General features: G+C 36.3%; 1 protein-coding gene across 1 annotated transcript in view; it reads left to right on the top strand.

Moving 5' to 3' along the window:
• The window catches only part of cnbd1 (cyclic nucleotide binding domain containing 1), a 72,968-nt gene extending 55,110 nt beyond the window's left edge, over nucleotides 1-17,858 (top strand). Inside the window, exons 10-13 of the mRNA XM_041240008.1 lie at nucleotides 1,241-1,391; nucleotides 2,050-2,117; nucleotides 8,620-8,679; nucleotides 16,539-17,858. Coding sequence (XP_041095942.1) covers nucleotides 1,241-1,391; nucleotides 2,050-2,117; nucleotides 8,620-8,679; nucleotides 16,539-16,664 — 405 coding nt within the window. The 3' untranslated portion in view covers nucleotides 16,665-17,858. The remainder of the gene's footprint in view (nucleotides 1-1,240; nucleotides 1,392-2,049; nucleotides 2,118-8,619; nucleotides 8,680-16,538) is intronic.
• The last annotated feature ends 1,569 nt before the right edge of the window (nucleotides 17,859-19,427 follow it).

The following is a 19,427-nucleotide window of genomic DNA, read 5'->3' as shown; positions in this document are numbered from 1 at the left end:
AGATTCTCTGCACTCTGATTGGCTGAGCTAGAGAGCTATAATCTCTAGTATATGCCTGTGGCAAAGTGACAATTAGTAGCAGGTGTATAGCAGGTGTGGTGCTAGTGCAGTAATCCCAAGAACAAACAGACAACAAAGTATGGGTGAAATGGTTTGTTTAATGGTTATTAATCCAATGGTCTGATGACCAGCCAGCAAATAATAATGAGCTGGCAATACACAACAATGTGTATTACACAGTAGAGAAAAGGGTTGCAGTCCCGTAAACAATAAGCACAGTACTAAACACACACACCATTAGACACACACACGATCACAAGTCCAAAGTGAGTGCTCTCAGTGTTTGAGGTGAAGTACAATATAATACTTGCTATATTTGTGAACAAGTGGTGATAACAATGTTAACTGTGACTGTAGTGCAGTGTTGATTCGGTTTTGTGCTGGCCTGTGGCGACAGCTCCGGAATCATGTTTAGCCGTCTGGTGATTTAACAAACAAGACAGTTGCTAACAACACGAAAAACAAACAAATACTCACTAAATACTTTTACAATGCTTTCTCTGCGTCTCCCGTGGTCCTTCTAGTTTCTCAATATAAACCAAGTGAAGGAAAAGATTTACAATTCTCCGGCCCCGTTATGCTATTATGCATGACTCCTTGGTAAGCGATTGCAGCTGACTCTGTTGCCTGCAGCTGCTACCTCGTTTACCTTCCAGGTCAATACGTTCCTGCACCGGAGTCTTGCCTTCTTCCAGGCTGACTGACTTCCCGACCCAGAAAACGAACTGTCAGGCCAGCCTGTCCAAAGATTTCCCCTTTCGCTACTTCGCGCCCTCACAACTCATTATATTTCTGTCACAATGCCCTTACAATGTTTGTAACTGCATCACAAAAACAAATAAAAAAATATTAAAAAAAATATATCACTACACCAAAAAACATCTTTATTTGTAACTAAATGCAACTTAAAGTATTTTTCAATGATCTGTTTTTAAACAGATTTCAGCAAATACTCTCAAATACTCTTTGTCATGCCTCCCCCCCCCCCCCCCCATGTACAGTATGTATTTACAGTTATTTACATGTTACAAGGATACAGGCATCTTGATAATTACTCCTTTGCAGTACGGTGTCACCTAAGTCTGTTGCCATGTCTGCTTGTTGGTAGTGTTATGAATTAGATCTTGTCTAACTGTTGTCATCTTTTGGGTAATGCATCATTAATATTTTTGTGACCCAGGGTATCCGGGTAAAGCATGTCATTATATGCAAGCTTATAGAAAAGGAATCATTCGGGGAGGTGAGCATTCTTCTCAACCAGCCTTCCACCTGCACCATCGTCACAGAAACAGAAGTTGAATTAGGAGTCATCCTTCCTTCTGCTTTACAAAGTAAGTTTTTTTTTTATGTTGCAACTATGAGTTTCAAGTTAGACTTTCTAGTTAATTCCATTAGCAATCAATTATTTATCCACTCTTTTATCAACCCACTCAGTTAGTGAGTTATAACTTCTGCTGCTGGCTGTCGGTTATTGAATTTAAATGTACTTAAGATGTAAAAGAAACGTTATCCTACAGCTTGTGCACATAGTAAAATCATTAGAGTGCCCAATGTTGATGATTCAGTCCTTTTGATTGCTGCTCTGGGCATTTTGATAATGTGTAAACCCATTAGAAAGCACTGGTCTCCATTTGTATTGGCATGTAATATAATTTGGTTTGCTGAATACAAATAGTGAAAACATTTCTGTACCTGTTCTGGCTTATATTGTTGATAAAATATAATATTATAAACCAGTTATGTATCATTATATATATATAGATATATATAGATATATATATATATTATATATATATATATAGATATATATAGCAATCATGTAACAGAAATATGTAATTACCAAAAAACACAACAGGTTATATTAGATAACATTTGTTGACTGTCCAATCATAATTCAGTTTCCCTGAATACAGATCGGCAGGGCTGCGTTTTACACTGATTAACCATACAGGAATAAACTTGGCTGTTTTTCTTTTGAATTTTTAACAGGTCTTGATTCCGTGACACAGGCTCTTATGCTTCAAACAGCACAACCAAAATTTCAGGAGTTAACTCAGGTTTGTTATAAGTATAGCATAAATAACATCGCTGGGGAAAAAACAAACAAGCAACAACACAAAAAGCAAACTCATAAAGATCTTTTGTCTGAAATGAACTTTATTTAGGTGGGAAATATTTCAATTATTGGATTATTGTAGTTTTAATGCAAAGTACACAGCATTAAAGTAAGAAATGGTGTTTATTTGTACAACCGATATCCCCTAAGGGTGGAATTCAATGCTGTTGTTGTATGCCCACTTCCCATGGTGTTATAATGAGTCAAGCCATGTTTTCTAATTTGTGAAGCGGTGGAAATCGGTTGAGTTAATGCCCTTTTCTCTTGTTGATTAGCTTCCATGTTGCCTTCCACATTAAGAAAGATTACTTTCCCATAGCGCTGTACCAGTTTGATGGAAAGTACTGTTTATCCAACGTAAATAGCCATTGATCTTGTGAAAATGGCCCTATTTCTATGAAGAAGGTTGTTGTTTAGTTTCTAGGCCTGAAAGATTAAATCAAGAAAAAATGGTGTTCTGCATGTTTTAAAAGATTGTTTTCCTTCTGAAATTGTCACAGAAATGTAGGAACAGAATATTTGGTTTTATCAACAGCTGTTTCTCCATTGGCAATAGTTTTCTTGCAACTAGTTAGGAATGGGCAAAACTGTTTAGCAAACTAAACAGAAAACGGAAAGTAGTGAAAACAGAAAATAGTGGAAATATCAATCTGAATTTACAGTAGTGTACAACAGGCCCATCGTACTTTTTAGATTTAAACAGAAAAAAATCTAAATGGATTTTATTGATCAGTTTTAACCTAATTTAAAGATGCCTGACACAAAAACTTTGACTGCCTTTTAATGGTTATTGAGATAGTGATTTTCAATGACTAACTAACTAAAAATGATTATAACAAAATAACATCCTAATTTCAATAAAAAAAGTGAATGTGTGCTGCATTGTTTTGTTCAAATAGCAAATCACCAGCTTGGTTGTACAGTATGTGTCTGTTAAACCCCATCTCTCACTGGAGCAAGTGCACAGTGCCGCGGCGGGCCAGTTAAACTTGAATGAGCATCACTTATTCCAACCCCTATATCCCCGAAGCCATCCATGATAGGTTAATAATTCAAAGAGGTATGTCTTCCTGACACATTGCATTAACCAATCATCAGTGTTTTGAGTGACTGATATTTGGTTACGCTTTTAAATTCATTCTTATGATTTTTTTTTTTTTTCATTTTCGAATTGGCAGATTTGTTGTCAATCCAGTCTGTAGAAAGCTTGTAATAATTACTTTACTTGGTTTTACCTTTGACTGTTTTCAATATATTTTCAATATTTATTGTAACATGGCAAAAAAGCTGCCCTGTTCATTTTCAATACAGCTGTTAAAGATACATTTGAAGATCAAAGTGTGTTGGGTCAACAGATTGGTGATTAATGAGTTTAAGCCCTTAGATATTTCTCTTTTGAAATTATTTACAGTAGAACCTATCATATCCGATCCTATAAGGTATGGAACCTCTATAAGCCGATTGACCTATGACAGGTGTCATTTGCACATGCTGCTACCAATTGATGGAAACTGATCAATACACATTTTATTATGAATTTAAATCAGTAACTTCAGCTTTTACCAAGACAGAATGGATTCAGTTGTAGATACATAAAATAAGGTGCTTTGGGGAATTAAGCTTCACTTTTTACATGCTGTCACGTCACATAACTACCCAGTTTAACCATGGTAAATAAAATAAAACAAGGGATGGGGTCCCAGCGTGGATCACCTGGTAGAAGTGCAGCAGCATGGTGCACAGAGTGAGTCATACAGTGCAGGTTCACGTCCTAGCTGTGCGAAGTAGGGCGGTCTTTGCTCGGGTGCTCCCATGGGTTAGGGAGGTAAAACCGGCAGGGACTGTTTCTCTTCATCACTCTACAGTGAGCCCTGTGAGCTCAGAGCAGACACCTGCAGGGCTGACCTTTGTATTCCAGAGGTCAGTAGCTCGCTGAGATCTGCTTTCGAGGTCCTGGATGAAAAAGGAAGCTGGCTTTGTCATTGGATCAGAGGACACCCACTGAACCTTCGGGTCTCCTGAGCCATGTGTGGAATTGCTAAGGTGAGGGGAAAAGCGATTAGGCATTTCAAACTGGGAGAAAATCAGGAGGAAAATAATAAAATAAAACAAAGGATTAATACAATCACTGTACCATTAAACAGCTAAAACAAGATTTTTTTTGCCGACCTACAAAGCCAGTTTGTGTTTGTGTGCACACTTTCTTGTTGTTTCTGTCTCGGGTTAACACCCACTGATACAAAAAGAACTGTCGGATTAGTTTGGCAGGCCTGAGAAAGCACGGCAAGAGCTGGTTTTGAAAGGCTGTTTTGTAAATTGCCAATACTGTATTACAGGTGCTTTGCTTTGTAATCATTCTCACAGGTTTTCTTTCTATAGTATACATGCAGTACCATGCTTTGCTGTTTTAGACAAACTGATGTACCTGACATACTTAATTTGTAATGCCCCGACATTAATAAAGCAACTACAATGTAGAATAAGGACTCCCTCTGAGATATTATATTTTTACATATCCAACTGACCCCTGGAACAAATTAAATTGGATATGACAGGTTCTGCGGTATTTATGAAGTACTGAGACATTAAAAAGAAATGTCTGTCTTTAATATCACAATCTGTCTGGCTCAGGGAGAGTGCCTGTGAACCCCCTGGCTTTAATACTGAATGCAGCCAGGCTGGGATTGAACATAATTGCGTTGGACCTTAACAACGATCATATATGTCAGTGCAAGCATAACAGTACAGTAATTGCCGTAAGAAGTTTTGACTGATATGAGTGACATCTAGCAAGGCTGATAAGAAATATAATTCAATTTAAATTCAGATAATGAGCTTCTGTCTGGAGGATTGGTGATGAGGTTAAATGCAGATCTGATGTTTGGGGGAGAAAAGTTTTAAAGGTGCAGTAATTTCAAACCTCAACATTACATAGCAATGTACAGTATATGAAAGATGTGTGTAAGCAGTTGTATGAAGTCTGGTTGCAGAATGGAGCAGCCCTGGGTTGGCAATGGAAGGAGATTGAGTTTTACACACTATTTTTATGGTGCTGGTGGAAACGTGCAAATTGAGCCAGGCAAGAATTCACACATGATTAATAACAGTGAAACTCTTGTTTCATAAAGTGGAATCACTTTAGCTTTTTCAATTACTGGTATCTGGGAATGTGTCTCATTTGAATTGAAAGGTTTAGGAAATGAAGCAGTGGTGATATTGTTAGCAGTCTTCAGTCGCTTAGATTTCATGTTTTCAAAACCCATTGATTTATTCCTGCGGTGCTATAATTCTTATTGACCTCTGAAGGAACTGATGGGTCTAAGAACATATTTATTATCAAATGAAGCATGCATACAGCTCCAGTTCTGTTTCAGTAGTGTTGGTAGCAAGTTATCTGTTCAAAAGATTAATACTTTGGTAAGACATATGTATTCCCTGAATTTCTTAGCAGCGAATCTGCCCAAGTGAATGAATAAAAGATTAAGATAAGGTACAACACTGTGGCTCATATTTTATATTAAACGCCAGAGAGCTCAAAAATTACATATTTATGTTTTAACAGTTTCCTTACCTGATATTTCTCTTGGAAAAGTGTCGTGTTTTACATGTGTGCAGTGGTTTATCTTGTCATTGTAATGATCACTGGTATGGCATTGAAGCACAGTGAACTTTAAGGCTGGAACTGTCTCTTCTAAACCATGTCCTGACATGACTAAGGGAGTAGCCAGAGAATAATTGTCAGAGAATACGTTTCTGAAGATTTGAATCAATAAACATAAAAAAAAAAGATTAAGATTGCATGACTTTTCCAGCCAGGTGATTTTCTGTTTTTTTTTTTTTTTTTTTTTTTTTTTAATCAATTTTGAGTCCAGGAGGGCCCTGTTTGCAAACTTTAACTTGTGAGCTACACTTTAAGTAGCTGATGAGTAAAGCTGCTTGTATACTTTAATATAAAAAATGTTAATTTTATCAATTAAGGTCCTTTCTTAAAAAGCACCCGTTTGCAGTTATTTTGGAAAGGCATTTGGTCTTTTTTTTTTTGGTATCACAATAGCAAAGAAAGAGAACAGGTACATTAATTACAGTGTCGCTACATTGTACTTACACTGTTATATTCTTCAATGTGTGCACTTAAAACACAATGGGCAGGATTTTCGCGGTATAATAACAAGAGCTTTAGTAGCAAATGATTGTCAAACTAAATGTGTTAATGCTTTCAAATTGAGTCGATGAGGTCATTAATGAACACATTCTTGTTAAAAGCTTAATTGTTAGAGGTCTCGTATATCACTTCCTGTCTCAAGGACTAAATAATGGGAACTCGTTAGTCAAAATGCATGTTAACGAGACCAAGAAAAATAATTGGAAGCATAATTTGCTGTTATGGAAACTACCAGCGTACAGGCAGACGGCTCTTACCAGTGAGCAGCAGAATTATGGGAATATCTATTTTGTGTATAATTTGTAAACTTCATTTAAAATTGTGCATTCTATTATGCAGAACATACATTTATTTAGAATACTTCACATATAAAATGCTGATTTACAGGTATCTGGCGTGTGGGTAAAAATCATATGGCATGGATAAAAAAAATTTTTAAAAAAGAAACCCCATTAGTCATTTACCCTCATTCGCTGCATTTTACTATACACAGCTCTTTCAATGTGCATTCTGCAATCTCTTTTTGGTTAAAAAGAACAAAATACCTTAAGGCATCTATGAATATTGGTTGGAATTTATTTTCTTATGTCGACATCCATTTTTGTATGTATTTTAGTATGTGCGATTGTAGGCTATATGTTTCAAGTGTCATTGGTGCTTGTAGTTAGTTATTATACATCTATACCATGTATGTAACACTTCATTAGGTATTTATTAGGCTTTTAAATTACACTAGAACTCCCTAACCCAATACACAATTTGTTTATAAATTGTTCGGTGAATTCCTCAAATCTTGCATTTTCTCTGGTGCTCTTTGCTGAATATAAGAACATTTTACATGCATACAAATGTGTGAAAATGTACAATATTGTACATTCAGTGTGGGTGAAGTCTGACAACATTACACAATACGTTTAGGCAAAATCCATAACAATGATCTTGATCACATTCCTAGTGCATCTCTGTGTGCCCCTGTACGCCTGTTCTCCGTCCTTGTGTGGATAAGACACAGCTGTTAAAAGCCAAGGACACATTGCAAATCCGCAATCACCTCAGGAAACTTTATTGTAATATCTAATATGCCGTTTTCTGTACCAAGATTTCAGTTGTATAATTCAAGTATAATCTACAGTAGATGTCAGCTGTCATATATGGACGTATGCAGAATTGAAATTGGCTACAGTTGCTTTGATAATTTCTTGGTAGTAACATTAAACTGGGTGCAAATAACTATATCATTTTAGCAATACAAGGTTACAAATGGTTAAAATAAGTGAATACATCTCATTCATAACCACAAATATAGAAAAAGCTAAAATATTTTCATAACTACAAATATTGAATTATTGAGGTAGTCTGTAAGAAATTAACACTGGTCCTGTACACTCTCTCTGTAAAATGTGTGTTTCAATGTTATATAAGAGTTATATACTCTTTCAGTAATTAAAAAACTCCTTTTCCAAGTGCAAATTAACTCTTGATAAATGATGACAATTAACATGGATTTGCTTTTAAATTCCGACACAAACAAAAGAAATAATTGCAAGAAGCTCTACTCGTTAAGATATTAACATTATTTCGTAAATCAACATAATTTCGGAAATCACATTAAGACAATTATTTAATAATTAAATAGGTATAACGACCACTTGAAAATGCCAAAATCAATGCAACATACCTATTTCTTGATTAACACTGGAGTTATCATTTACAAACTTTTGAAAATCTTGCCCAATGTGGTTAATACATGATGGTTAATGTGTACAGTTCCATCTTCTTATAATCACAGAAAAGTGAATGCAGTATTAAATGGTAACAATGTAACTGTGTACTGGTAATGCACCTGTATTTTGAAGGGCACCTCAAAAAATATGCAATAGCAAGGGAACAGCAATGGTCAGATCAAACTGAAAAGATAAGAAAAGAGAAGATATTTTTTGGAATTAACATATTCGTTAGGCAAATACTAAATGCATTACCTGCAACAGTTGGTCTAAATATTGCTTTTGCATCATGACATTTGCTCTGTTGACAAGATTACAAGTAGTAATTAAGAGAATGTTTGATCATGAAAGTGAAAAAACGTCACCAACTGTACATTGTCATTATAGCTTTTGCTAAACGTTTGCTCTGAACAATTAGATTCTATTTTACTTACACCATTTCTGAGTAAAAGCACTTGGCAGCAGCATTGTAAAGGATGTCTAAGCATCCAATTTCAGTTGTGGTTTTCTAAGAACTAACAGCTAATCAGTACCTTTTCCCTTTTCCCCTCACACAGGAAGAAATCAACAAGAAATATCTCAGTCAAGAAAAGCAAAAGGAGTGGGACTGTTTCAAGGTATAACACAGACAGAATGTGCTGCGCTATAATATGTGGTGGAAAGACTCTCAGGGAGGGTTAGGAAAAGTCAATTAAAAAAAATGTTGGTTTATTTATAAATCTTAATTATAGGGCCATAGTTTACTTTTCTGTGACAAGAACCCGTAAGGGTTAGAGGGCGGCTGGCAAAAACATTTTATTTGCGGGACCTTTATATTTTTGCACTGGACATTCAGGTAGTTGTCTGTGTGGGTGCCTATATCTATATATATATATATATATATATATATATATATATATATATATATATATATATAATCTTCAGCCTTTTTCAGTCCACTACTGGTTGAAGGCCTCCCCAAGATTCTTCTACAAAAGCCTGTCTGCAATTACTTGCATCACTTCCTCAGAGATTTTGTTGACCTCGATTGCTTTGTCTTTTTGAAGATCTTGAAGAGCGCTGAATCTATTCTTCAGTTTTAGTTGAAACACCAGGCTTTGCTTCTGGAGCATTTTTACGTCGATTGTGTTGGATTTCATCATCATGAGTTTCACTCCAGTGCTCTGTTTAGGTGTATTTTGCATCTTACAAGTCTGTGGTCACTTCCTTTCTTAATTTTTTTTAGTGCTGAGACATCTTGTACTGTGTGCTTCTTGTTGGTGAGATATGTAGTCAGTTTAATTACTAATTAGTACTACGTTATTCTTGATTCTGTGGTGTACAATTAATCCAACTGTAGTGCCTCAGTAGAATGGAAGATGACCACTGTTGAGTTCTAGTAGTCCTCCGTCTTCGCTTAGTCCTACGATGTCCCACTTGATTCTTCAAAGTACTTTTTCCAACTCTGGAAGTCTTGCTTCACCTAATAGAGATCTGCAGTTGTACATGACCAGGGTCAGCGTTCTGTGGCAGCCTAAAATCATAACCTGGTTTCTTAGCTCCCTCTGCCTTCATGCCTGCCTTCATGCCTAACTTTTACTGCCGCGAAAAGACAAACCAAAACGTTACTGTCACAATCTCGAATTATCCATGATATAGAGAGACAGCCATTTTCAAAGATGTGTCATTAACTTCCTGAGGAATTAAAAGAGAAGTTTCTACAATTTCAGCATTTCTAACAAACAGCACCAGCTTGGACAGATCAGAATACCCTTCTACGACCCTAGTCTGTGGGGAATAAAAAGCCTTGTACGATTTGTTATGGTGTGTCGAGTGTTTAACCCTCTTTTTGTCCAAAACCTCATTTTGTGCTGACCTTTACTCTTCGCGCAGATTGTATGCTACGAGACACACTATCGTCTGTCGGCAAATTTAATACCAACCCTGCGCAGAATTTAAGTTTCCTTATACCACACATATATATATATATATATATATATATATATATATATATATATATATATGAAGTTAAATACTTTCAATTGGTTAACCACATCTAATTGCATTTTGAAAACCCCATGCTTAAAAAGTATTACTGTGTTCTTGTATTCTTAAACTTACCCTGTATACAAGATGCCTCTCTACATCCTTTTTAGCGTCTGTCATTTACATATGATTTTATAAAGCATAAATGTAGTTGCTCTTTAGCGCCTTCCCTCTGTACCAGAAATACAGGAACTGTGAAAAGGAACAGCTTGTACGTGCACTCCTTGTACAGTGCCTGGCTTTTGTCACTTTAACCTGACAAAAGCCATTTTGAAGGTTATTTGAAATCCAGTATTGATACGGGGGGTGGGGGGTGCATTTGTTTCCTAAGCTGCATATCATCTACAGTGCCGAGAAAAAGTTTGTGAACCCCAATGATAATTGTGGAAATTCCATAGTTTTACCTAGATAACCTTCTTGAATCAAAACCAGTCTTTTCTTAAACATCCAATAAGGTTTATATTAACCAAATCCGTGTCCTTTGAAACAGTAAGTGAACCACTGGTTTTATCAGCTCAATTAAGGGGATAATTAGAATCAGGTGTTTAAATAATTAGGTAAATCTTCAGGAGTGAGTTTGGGAGGCCCCACCCTATATAAAGATCAGAAACTTTGTGAGTTTGGTCTTCACTATACAGGTCATGCCACGATCAAAATAAATCTCTAAGGACCTCAGAAAAACAGCTATTGATGCTCTTCAGTCTCGAAAATGTTACAAAACCATTTGTAATGATTTGGGGCTCCACCAATCCACTGTCAGACAGCCTACAAATGGAGAAAGTTCAAGACCACAGTCCCTCTACCCAGGAGCAGGTCGTCCTACCAAAATCGCTCCAAGAACAAACTGGAAAATCATCAAGGAAGTCACAAAGAACCCCAGATTAACATCCAAGGATCTGCAGGCCACTCTCGCCTTGGCTAATGTGAGTGTTTATGACTCAACTGTCAGAAAAAGACTGAACAAGAATGGTGTTCATTGAAGGACAGCCAGGAGGAAACCACTGCTCTCTAAAAAGAATATTGCTGGCCATCTGAAGTTCCACAAAGAGCACATAGATGATCCACAAGATTTCTAGAACAATGTTCTCTGGACAGACGAGTCAAAGGTAGAACTTTTTGGCCTCAAAGAGAAACATTATGTTTGGCGAAAACCAAACGCTGTGTTCGAACAAAAGAACCTCATCCCAGCCGTCAAGCATGGTGGTGGGAGTGTGATGGTTTGGGGCTGCTTTGCGGCCTCAGGACCTGGACAGTTTGCCATCATTGACACAAACATGAATTCTGCATTGTATCAGAAGATTCTAGAGGAGAATGTCAGGCCACCCGTCTGTGAGCTGATGCTGAACTGAAAGTGGCTCATGCAGCAAGACAATGATCCTAAACATACAAGCAGATCTACAAAGGAATGGCTGCAGAAGAAGAAATTCCGCGTTTTAGAATGGCCTAGTTAAAGTCCGGAAATAATCCCCATCGAAATGTTGTGGCAGGACCTGAAGCGAGCAGTCCATGCAAGGAATCCCTCAAATGTCACAGAGTTGAAGCAGTTCTGTAAGGAGGAATGGGCCAAAATTGGGCCAAAGAGACTGACCAACAGTTACAGGAAATGCTTAGTTGAAGTCATTGCTGCTCAAGGGCTTGCCACCAGCTACTGAATCTAAAGGTTCACATACTTTTTCACATATGGATATTGAATGTTGAATCATTTGTGTATAAATAAATGTTGAAAAAGTATCATGTTGTTGTGTAATTTGTTTAATCTTTATCTATTATTAGGACTTAATTAAGATCTAATAACATTTTAGGTTTGAACTAAGTGAAATATGTGAAAATCCTAAGGGGTTCACAAACTTTTTCTCAGCACTGTATATACATCAGGATCTGAAATAAAAAATATTGAGACATATTGCGTCTTCATCATTGCCTTTCCCACATCTCAGAGATATCACCTGGACCCCCCTTGGAACTGACGTCTGAAGCATTACCATCTGTTTGGTCTTCAGCTCATTAGCTTTCTGTTTTGCCTGCTGTGTGTATCTGCTCTTTAGCTCCTCATGTTATCAATGTACCTACTGTGATTATCTAAAAATACAGCTCTATATATTTCCATTTCACCAGCTGCATCTCTTTCCTCCAACTCTATCAACTAATAACAAAAAAAAAGCAAAACCTGGGAGGGAGCGCAGATAGATATACAGTACCTCGTTGTGTACTAATTAACAAGTGCGTTTGTGTTTTTGTTTAGGATATTGAGAAACAGCTTGGCTTCAGTTAGGATTTACTGCTGTGCAGCACCAGCTTCTTTACCTTTTCAGTGCCATTGACAAGATGTTCTGCAGGCATTGTCCTGCACCCCTGATATTTTTAATAAAAACAAGGGGTCTGCACCAAACCACCAAACAAGTAAAAACTTGTTAGAATCATGTGAGAAAGAGATGGTATAGCATCTGAGAATTATTTTCCAGTGATTTACTTCAGAAAAGAACGGAAGTAACATTTATAGCCATTATCATTTCTTATGGGTATTTTTCCGTGAAAACAGAAAATACAAATCAGTTTTCCCTGTTAGAACCACTTTCAGAAAATGTAGGTACCCACAACTTATTTTAATTCAAGTTCACAAGCCAATGCATTTCCTTGATTATAGAAAACAAACAGGTGATTCATAACAATCTTGGTAGGGTTATTTGTGGACATGTGTTAGCTCAAACATGAGAAAGTATGTCTTTGGCTATTCGTTTAAAGCTAACCCTCTGTTCTTAAGTGTAATCTTTTATGGTTTTCTAGGGGGAGGCAGCTGCTGACATAAACAGATTGTCCCAATATACAGTTTAAAAATGAAAAAACAATTTAAAAACTGAAAATAAGCCCTGAGATCTATAATTAGTAGCACATGTACAAAAGCGTTCAATACTCCTACAAATAATTTGGCTTTAATATTTTGATGGGTTGTTTTTCTTTATTTTTTATTGTCAGTTGATGGACAGTTAAATCACGTAGGCTTCAGATGAAAAGCACATAATTGGTAAGGTAAAGTACAATAAGATAAAGTGAAAACATTATATGGACAGATGTCATGAAAATATTACATTGCCAGTTACAAAATTCAGTCAAACTTGAATTTGTTAATTAACAAAAGATGACACAATAATCAATTTCTGATTCAAAATACCGCTGAATGCACCCGCAACGAATGCAGACTAAGCAAGATCAACACAAATTACAAAAGGTCCTTTTGAAGTGCATTGTGTAATAATAATAAATAATAATAATAATAATAATAATAATAATAATAATAATAATAATAACTTAAATCATCAATGTTACTTAGGAGTCAACCTTAAAAATAAAAATTAAAAATTAAAAAAACATGAGCATAATATTCTTTTCACAGTTCATCGTTGGATTTAATGTAGCATCAACTCCACTATCCTATTGTCTTCAGCTAATGTAAAAATTCTAAAACGCTCTTCTGAGACTGCATTTTGATCACACGCACAGCACTGCAAAGCAAAGCAAATGACTGTCTCAGTGTTCTTGCATCATAGGTAAGAGCGCCAAACCAAACATTCAGTTCTGTGCTGGAAGAAATTCAAGCATGAATTATCGGCTAAAATAACAAACTGCAGAAAGCTGATTGTGATTATTTTCCTATATTGGGGTGCCATGCTGATAGGGAACCGATCATTGGTGAACCCCTAATATATATATATATATAGTGGTCCGACTGAAAATATTGGATTTCTTTTACAAGTTAGCCACAGAGGTTATGAGCTAATAAACAAGGAATTATAATATTGGGGTTGTGGCCTGTTACATGTAAACAGTGCTTTCTGTAATTAAGTGAGAAGGAGAAAAATGGTTTAGTGAACTTCAGTTTTAAAGCGCACAGTGGACTTCAGCATGCAGAACCCACTGAGAATAAAATGAGGAACAAGCACTGTACATGTAAACCCATCAAACCAACAGCCACAGTGTGTGTGTGTGAAGTGACACATTAAGTGAAATGGTAACTCACATGGATTAAATATACAGTACTGACAAATTATGGAAACAACCAATGAGATACAGAATGACTGGTCGTGAGGATTTCATTGCCCATTCCTCTTCTCTCAGAGCCCTTACTTACTAAGTAGCTTGGTATCCCTCATATAAATAGATAATGTTCTATTGAAAAATATGCACAGTATTTTAAGGAGAAAGGCATCTCACAGCTATGATGGTACCCTGAAATGTTCTCTTTTTTATAGGAAAGTAGTACACCTGGGGTTGGGGAGTTTGTTGCCTGATAATCTCATTTAGCTGAATAAATAATCGACTCATCTTTACATTTGCATATATATATATATATATATAGATATATATATATATATATATATATATATGCATATATGCAAATGATTTTAATGAGCATTATGTCCCACAGATGCAGTGGTATCCCAAATATGATCCACTTACTACCAATAAGGAATGACATGGTAGGAACTATTCTCTTCAATTTACTCTGTAGGTTTCTGGCTAAGGACTGCCAAGGACAACACTACATCATTCAGAATTGGTAGTAAATGGAGCATATTTAGGGTATTATAGAAAGTCTACACCCCCTTTGAACTTTTTTCACATTTTGTTGTGTCAGTGCCTCAGAGTTTCATGCATTTAAGTGATGATTTTGTTTCCACTTATCTATACACCATACCCCACATTGTTAAGGGGAAAAAAGTTTTTATTGAGAAAAAAATTATACATTAAAAATACAAAACTGAAAGATCATAATTGGATAAGTCTCCACCCCCTGAGTTAATACTTGGTGGAAGCACCTTTGGCAGAAATTACAGCTGTGAGTCTGTTGGGATAGGTCTCTACCAACTTGGCAATATTAGACTATTCTTCTTTACAAGACTGTTCAAGCTCTGTCAAGTTCCTTGGGGAACATTGATGGACAGCGATCTTCAAGTCATGCCACACATTTTCGATTGGAGTTAGGTCAGGGCTTTGACTGGGCCACTCTAGGACATTTACCTTTTTGTTCCTTAGCAACTCCAGTGTAGCTTTGGCTGTGTGCTTTTAGTAGTTGTCATGCTGAAAGGTGAACTTCTGTCCCAGTTTCAGCTTTCTTGCAGAGGGCAGCAGGTTTTCCTCAAGGACTTCTCTGTACTTTGTTCCATTCATTTTCCCTTCTATCCTGACAAGTGCCCCAGTCCCTGCCGATGAGAAACATCCCCATAACATGATGCTGCCACCACCATGCTTCACAGTAGGGTTGGTGTTCTTTGGGTGGTGCGCTGTGTTGGGTTTATGCCAAACATAACGCTTTGCTTTTAGGCCAAAAATTTCCATTTTAGTTTTGTCAGACCACAAAACTTTTTGCCACATGGCTACAGAATCTCCTGAGTGTTTTTTTTTGCATACTTCAAACAGGATTCAAGGTGGGCTTTCTTGAGTAATGGCTTCCTTCTTGCCACCCTATCATACAGGCCAGATTTGTGGAGTGCTTGGGATATTGTTGTCACATGCACACTTTGACCAGTCTTGGTCATAAAAGCCAGTAGCTCTTGCAAAGTTGCCATTGGCCTCTTGGTACCCTCTCTGATCAGTCTCCTCCTTGCTCGGTCATCCAGTTTGGAGGGGCGGCCTGATCTAGGCAGGGTCTTGGTGGTGCCATACACTTTCCACCTCTTAATCGTCTTGACCATGCTCTAAGGGATATTAAAGGCCTTTTGATATTTTTTTATACCCATCCCTTGATCTGTGCCTTTCAACAACTTTGTCCTAGAGTTCTTCTGAAAGCACCATGATGCTCAAGCTTTGAAATGCACTACCCAGCAGAGAGAACCTACAGGATCTGCTGAATTTATCCTGAAATCATGTGAATCACTACAATTTAACAGAGATAGAGGCCACTTAACTTGTTGTGTGATTTTGAAGGTGATTGGTTACACCTGAGCTAATTTAGGATTGCTATTACAAGGGGGGTGGACACTTATCCAACCATGCTATTTCAGTTTTTATTTTAATTAATTTTCAGCAAATTTCTAGAATATTTTTTTCACTTAGAAGTTGTGGGGTAGGATGTGTCGATATATGAAAAAAAGCATTTTATTTCCAGGCTATAAGGCAACAAAAGGTGAAAATTTTGAAAGGTGTGTAGACTTTCTATAAGCACTGTATTTAGTAAGTAAAGGACCTGTGTAAAATCAGTAAAATCATTTCTGTAAATCATGTTTTGTGGTGGGATAATATCTATCAATTTTTAATTTTCTGTGTTTCCTTTAAACTGAGAATATTAAATAGATCAGTTATTTTCTGACAGCTGCCAGTAACAAAGAAAACAGTTACACAATTTAGTTCTGTGTCAAATATTTTTTGTTTAATATTATTAATACTAACTGGACATGTTTAACATTGTAATTCCATTTTAGGGAACAATTTGTTTCTATTTTTGCATTCCAATCAGCATACAGTCATCTGGGAGGCCCTGCATTACAACGGAATCAGGCCAGGCAATGGAAAATGGGTCCAGCACTGGGGTAGAACAAAATTACAAAGAGGAGGAAATGTCTCTCCGTCTTCAACAGCATAAAACCGTATTGTGGGGATTCTTAAAAGGGTGGGCCTGGCATCATTTAATTACAAGCCAGCATCTTGAACACCATGGATGATTTCCCATTACAAATTATAAGAAACCTCCCTTTTCCTGAAGCTTTACCCCAGACTGAACTTGCCGGATCATTCTTCTTGTGCCATGACCTTCAAAAGCACGATACAAGAAGAAAATAAATAAATAAATAAATCACTCGTGATTATTTTCAATTAGCTTGCCTCAATGCAATACTGATGATGCACGAGGAGGAAATATACACTTAGAATTAACCAATTTATCACAATAAAGAACACACCTCAAATACTTGCATGACATTAAGTATATGTAATAAAATAACCCATATTTGAATCAGAGGTGATTATTAAGGCTAGTGAATTGAGGAATCCTTTCATGATTATATTTTTTTAAATCTCTTTCAACACATATTTCCCCAGCTCCCTTTAATATTTTATTGATTAAACCTCTTAACAGTTTTTAAGCATTTGTCTCTGGAAGCAAATGTGCATTCTAGGACTTTTTTAAACTAAAAGTATTGTCACAAATGTTGGCAGCATTTTATTGAAGACCAGTGGTACTCCTTTGTAGATCAGGCAAATAACCCTTTGGGTTATTACATTAGAAACGTTTTGTGAATTCCTTCAATACGACTATTTTGCTCTTTTTTGTTTGTACGTTTAGGACTTTAGTAAAAGGCTGTGTCAATATCAGCCATCACTTAAGCCTTCAGGTGCCTTTCTAAAATTACTTTTTGATTTAATCCCAGCTCTTAAGTGGAAAGTTCTTAACGTGTGGTGTGGTGTCTCGCTTACAGCTTGTTCAAAATACTGCCGCTAGAATTCTGACTACAACTAGGAAAAATTAACACTTTACATCTGTTTTAGCCTCCGTACACAGTATAGAATTGTTTTTAAGATTTTGCTGTACACCTATAAAGCCCACCTAGTTCACACCTAGCTGTTTGCAGGAGTTACTGACCCCGTGTCATCCAAATCACAAGATGTAGGGCTACTGGTTATTCCCGAGTCAACAACATTAACACAGGGAAGCTGGGACTGGAACAGTTTTTAAAGTAAGAACTGAAAACATACTTTTATAAAACTGCTTTCTTATCTTACTGGGTTTTAATATAATTTTTAAATTGCTGCTTTTTAAAAATATATATGTACTGTTATTTAAATATGCTATGTAATATGTAGCAGTTGTGTGTGTGACATGCCTGGGGACCTTTATACAAATGTATTGTGTAAATGTAAATTCTTTTTGCAATCTACTGTACAGTGCTTTGCGATACTTTTGTATGAAAAGCACTAATAAAGCAACAAATAAATAAATTAAACAGCAACAATACATCTCAGCGAGGCCCTCTATATGTGAATGGGGAGGGATGTTTTCCTTAGAAGCAGGTACTGTGTGTTAGTTGAGGTGCTCTGGGAATTGTGGGCCTAGAACGGTTCTGTACTGCAGCTAGATATGCAATTACAAAACCACTTGATAGTTCATTAAAGATCTATTCCATTTTAATAAGCAATCCAATGACATGTTTTATTTGTGGTAACAATGCCTCTGAAATGTCTGAATGAATTACTTTCAAACTGACACATGTCTTTGACCTGCATTTAAGGTGTGCTGATTAGGTCGAGAGGTAGATCGAATACAAATGGCCAGCTGGTATCCATATTTCATACCTTTATATTTATACAAAAAAGGGAAACGTGTTTCCTTCAAATTTGATTAACTGTTACGCTTCAGCTTCCCATTTTTGGGAGTAGCGATAGTCTCTCCAGCCAAGTTAGAATGAAGGATGGAGGAAAACTACCAGGACTACGTGCATAGGACCGAACTGTATGTGAAATCCAGTATTACGACAGCTATCCCAGTTGTTTCAGCAACATTCTTTTTAATTTTCTTCTTTTCTGTACAATGCTGTAACATGACATACAAAACTACATTTTGGTATTGAGATAGGGAGTCAGAAGAAAGTGGAAAATGTTGTTGTGCTTTGTCTTCTTGTGCTCCTTGTTGAAGAGTCACACGATGTCGTAAAGTGAAGCTTTATCTTCAGTGAGGGAAATAATATGTACTCTCGCGTATGTTATTTTGTATGTATTTTTTTTCAGTATGTTTTGATTGGCACCGGTTATAACCTCTTATAGAGCTGTGGAGCAGCAGAATCCAAATCTGTGACTAAGATAAAACTGAACACTGAGAGGTCACACTATTGTTATGCTTATGTGTTTATAGTGTGGATCTGCATTGGCCACGCAAAACCCACCTGTCTGCAGATTAAAAGGTGACAATTTGTTTTTAATTGAAAGCACTTTGGAGATTATGCATACAGCACAACCTAATTGTGTGATTTAAAAGTTTAACCGGTTTTCAATTGAAATGTTCAGTGAGACCTTAAAGGAAAATTATTTGGAAGCGCTGTATTCGTCCCATCCCTAATATATATATATATATATATATATATATATATATACACACACACATACGTACATACATACACACACAGGTCTTTGATGTATTTATTCGTGAATATTCTGTTTTGATTAATTAAATAACGTTTTGTAACCATGAAACTGTTGTAGACTTTTGTTGAAGATGCCAGAAATAGTCTAGAACAGTTAAGTGAATACAAAACTTTATTTTGTCTATCAAACTGAAAAAAACTTTAATTAACTAATGAAATCATTTAATATTAAATATAAATTTTAAATCCCTTATTTAATTGTCGTCATACCA

This window comes from Polyodon spathula, chromosome 3 (genome assembly GCF_017654505.1).
Source record: "Polyodon spathula isolate WHYD16114869_AA chromosome 3, ASM1765450v1, whole genome shotgun sequence".
NCBI classification, from domain to species: domain Eukaryota; kingdom Metazoa; phylum Chordata; class Actinopteri; order Acipenseriformes; family Polyodontidae; genus Polyodon; species Polyodon spathula.
The sequence above is the reverse complement of the archived record's forward strand: the minus strand, read 5'-3'. Positions and strand labels throughout refer to the sequence as shown.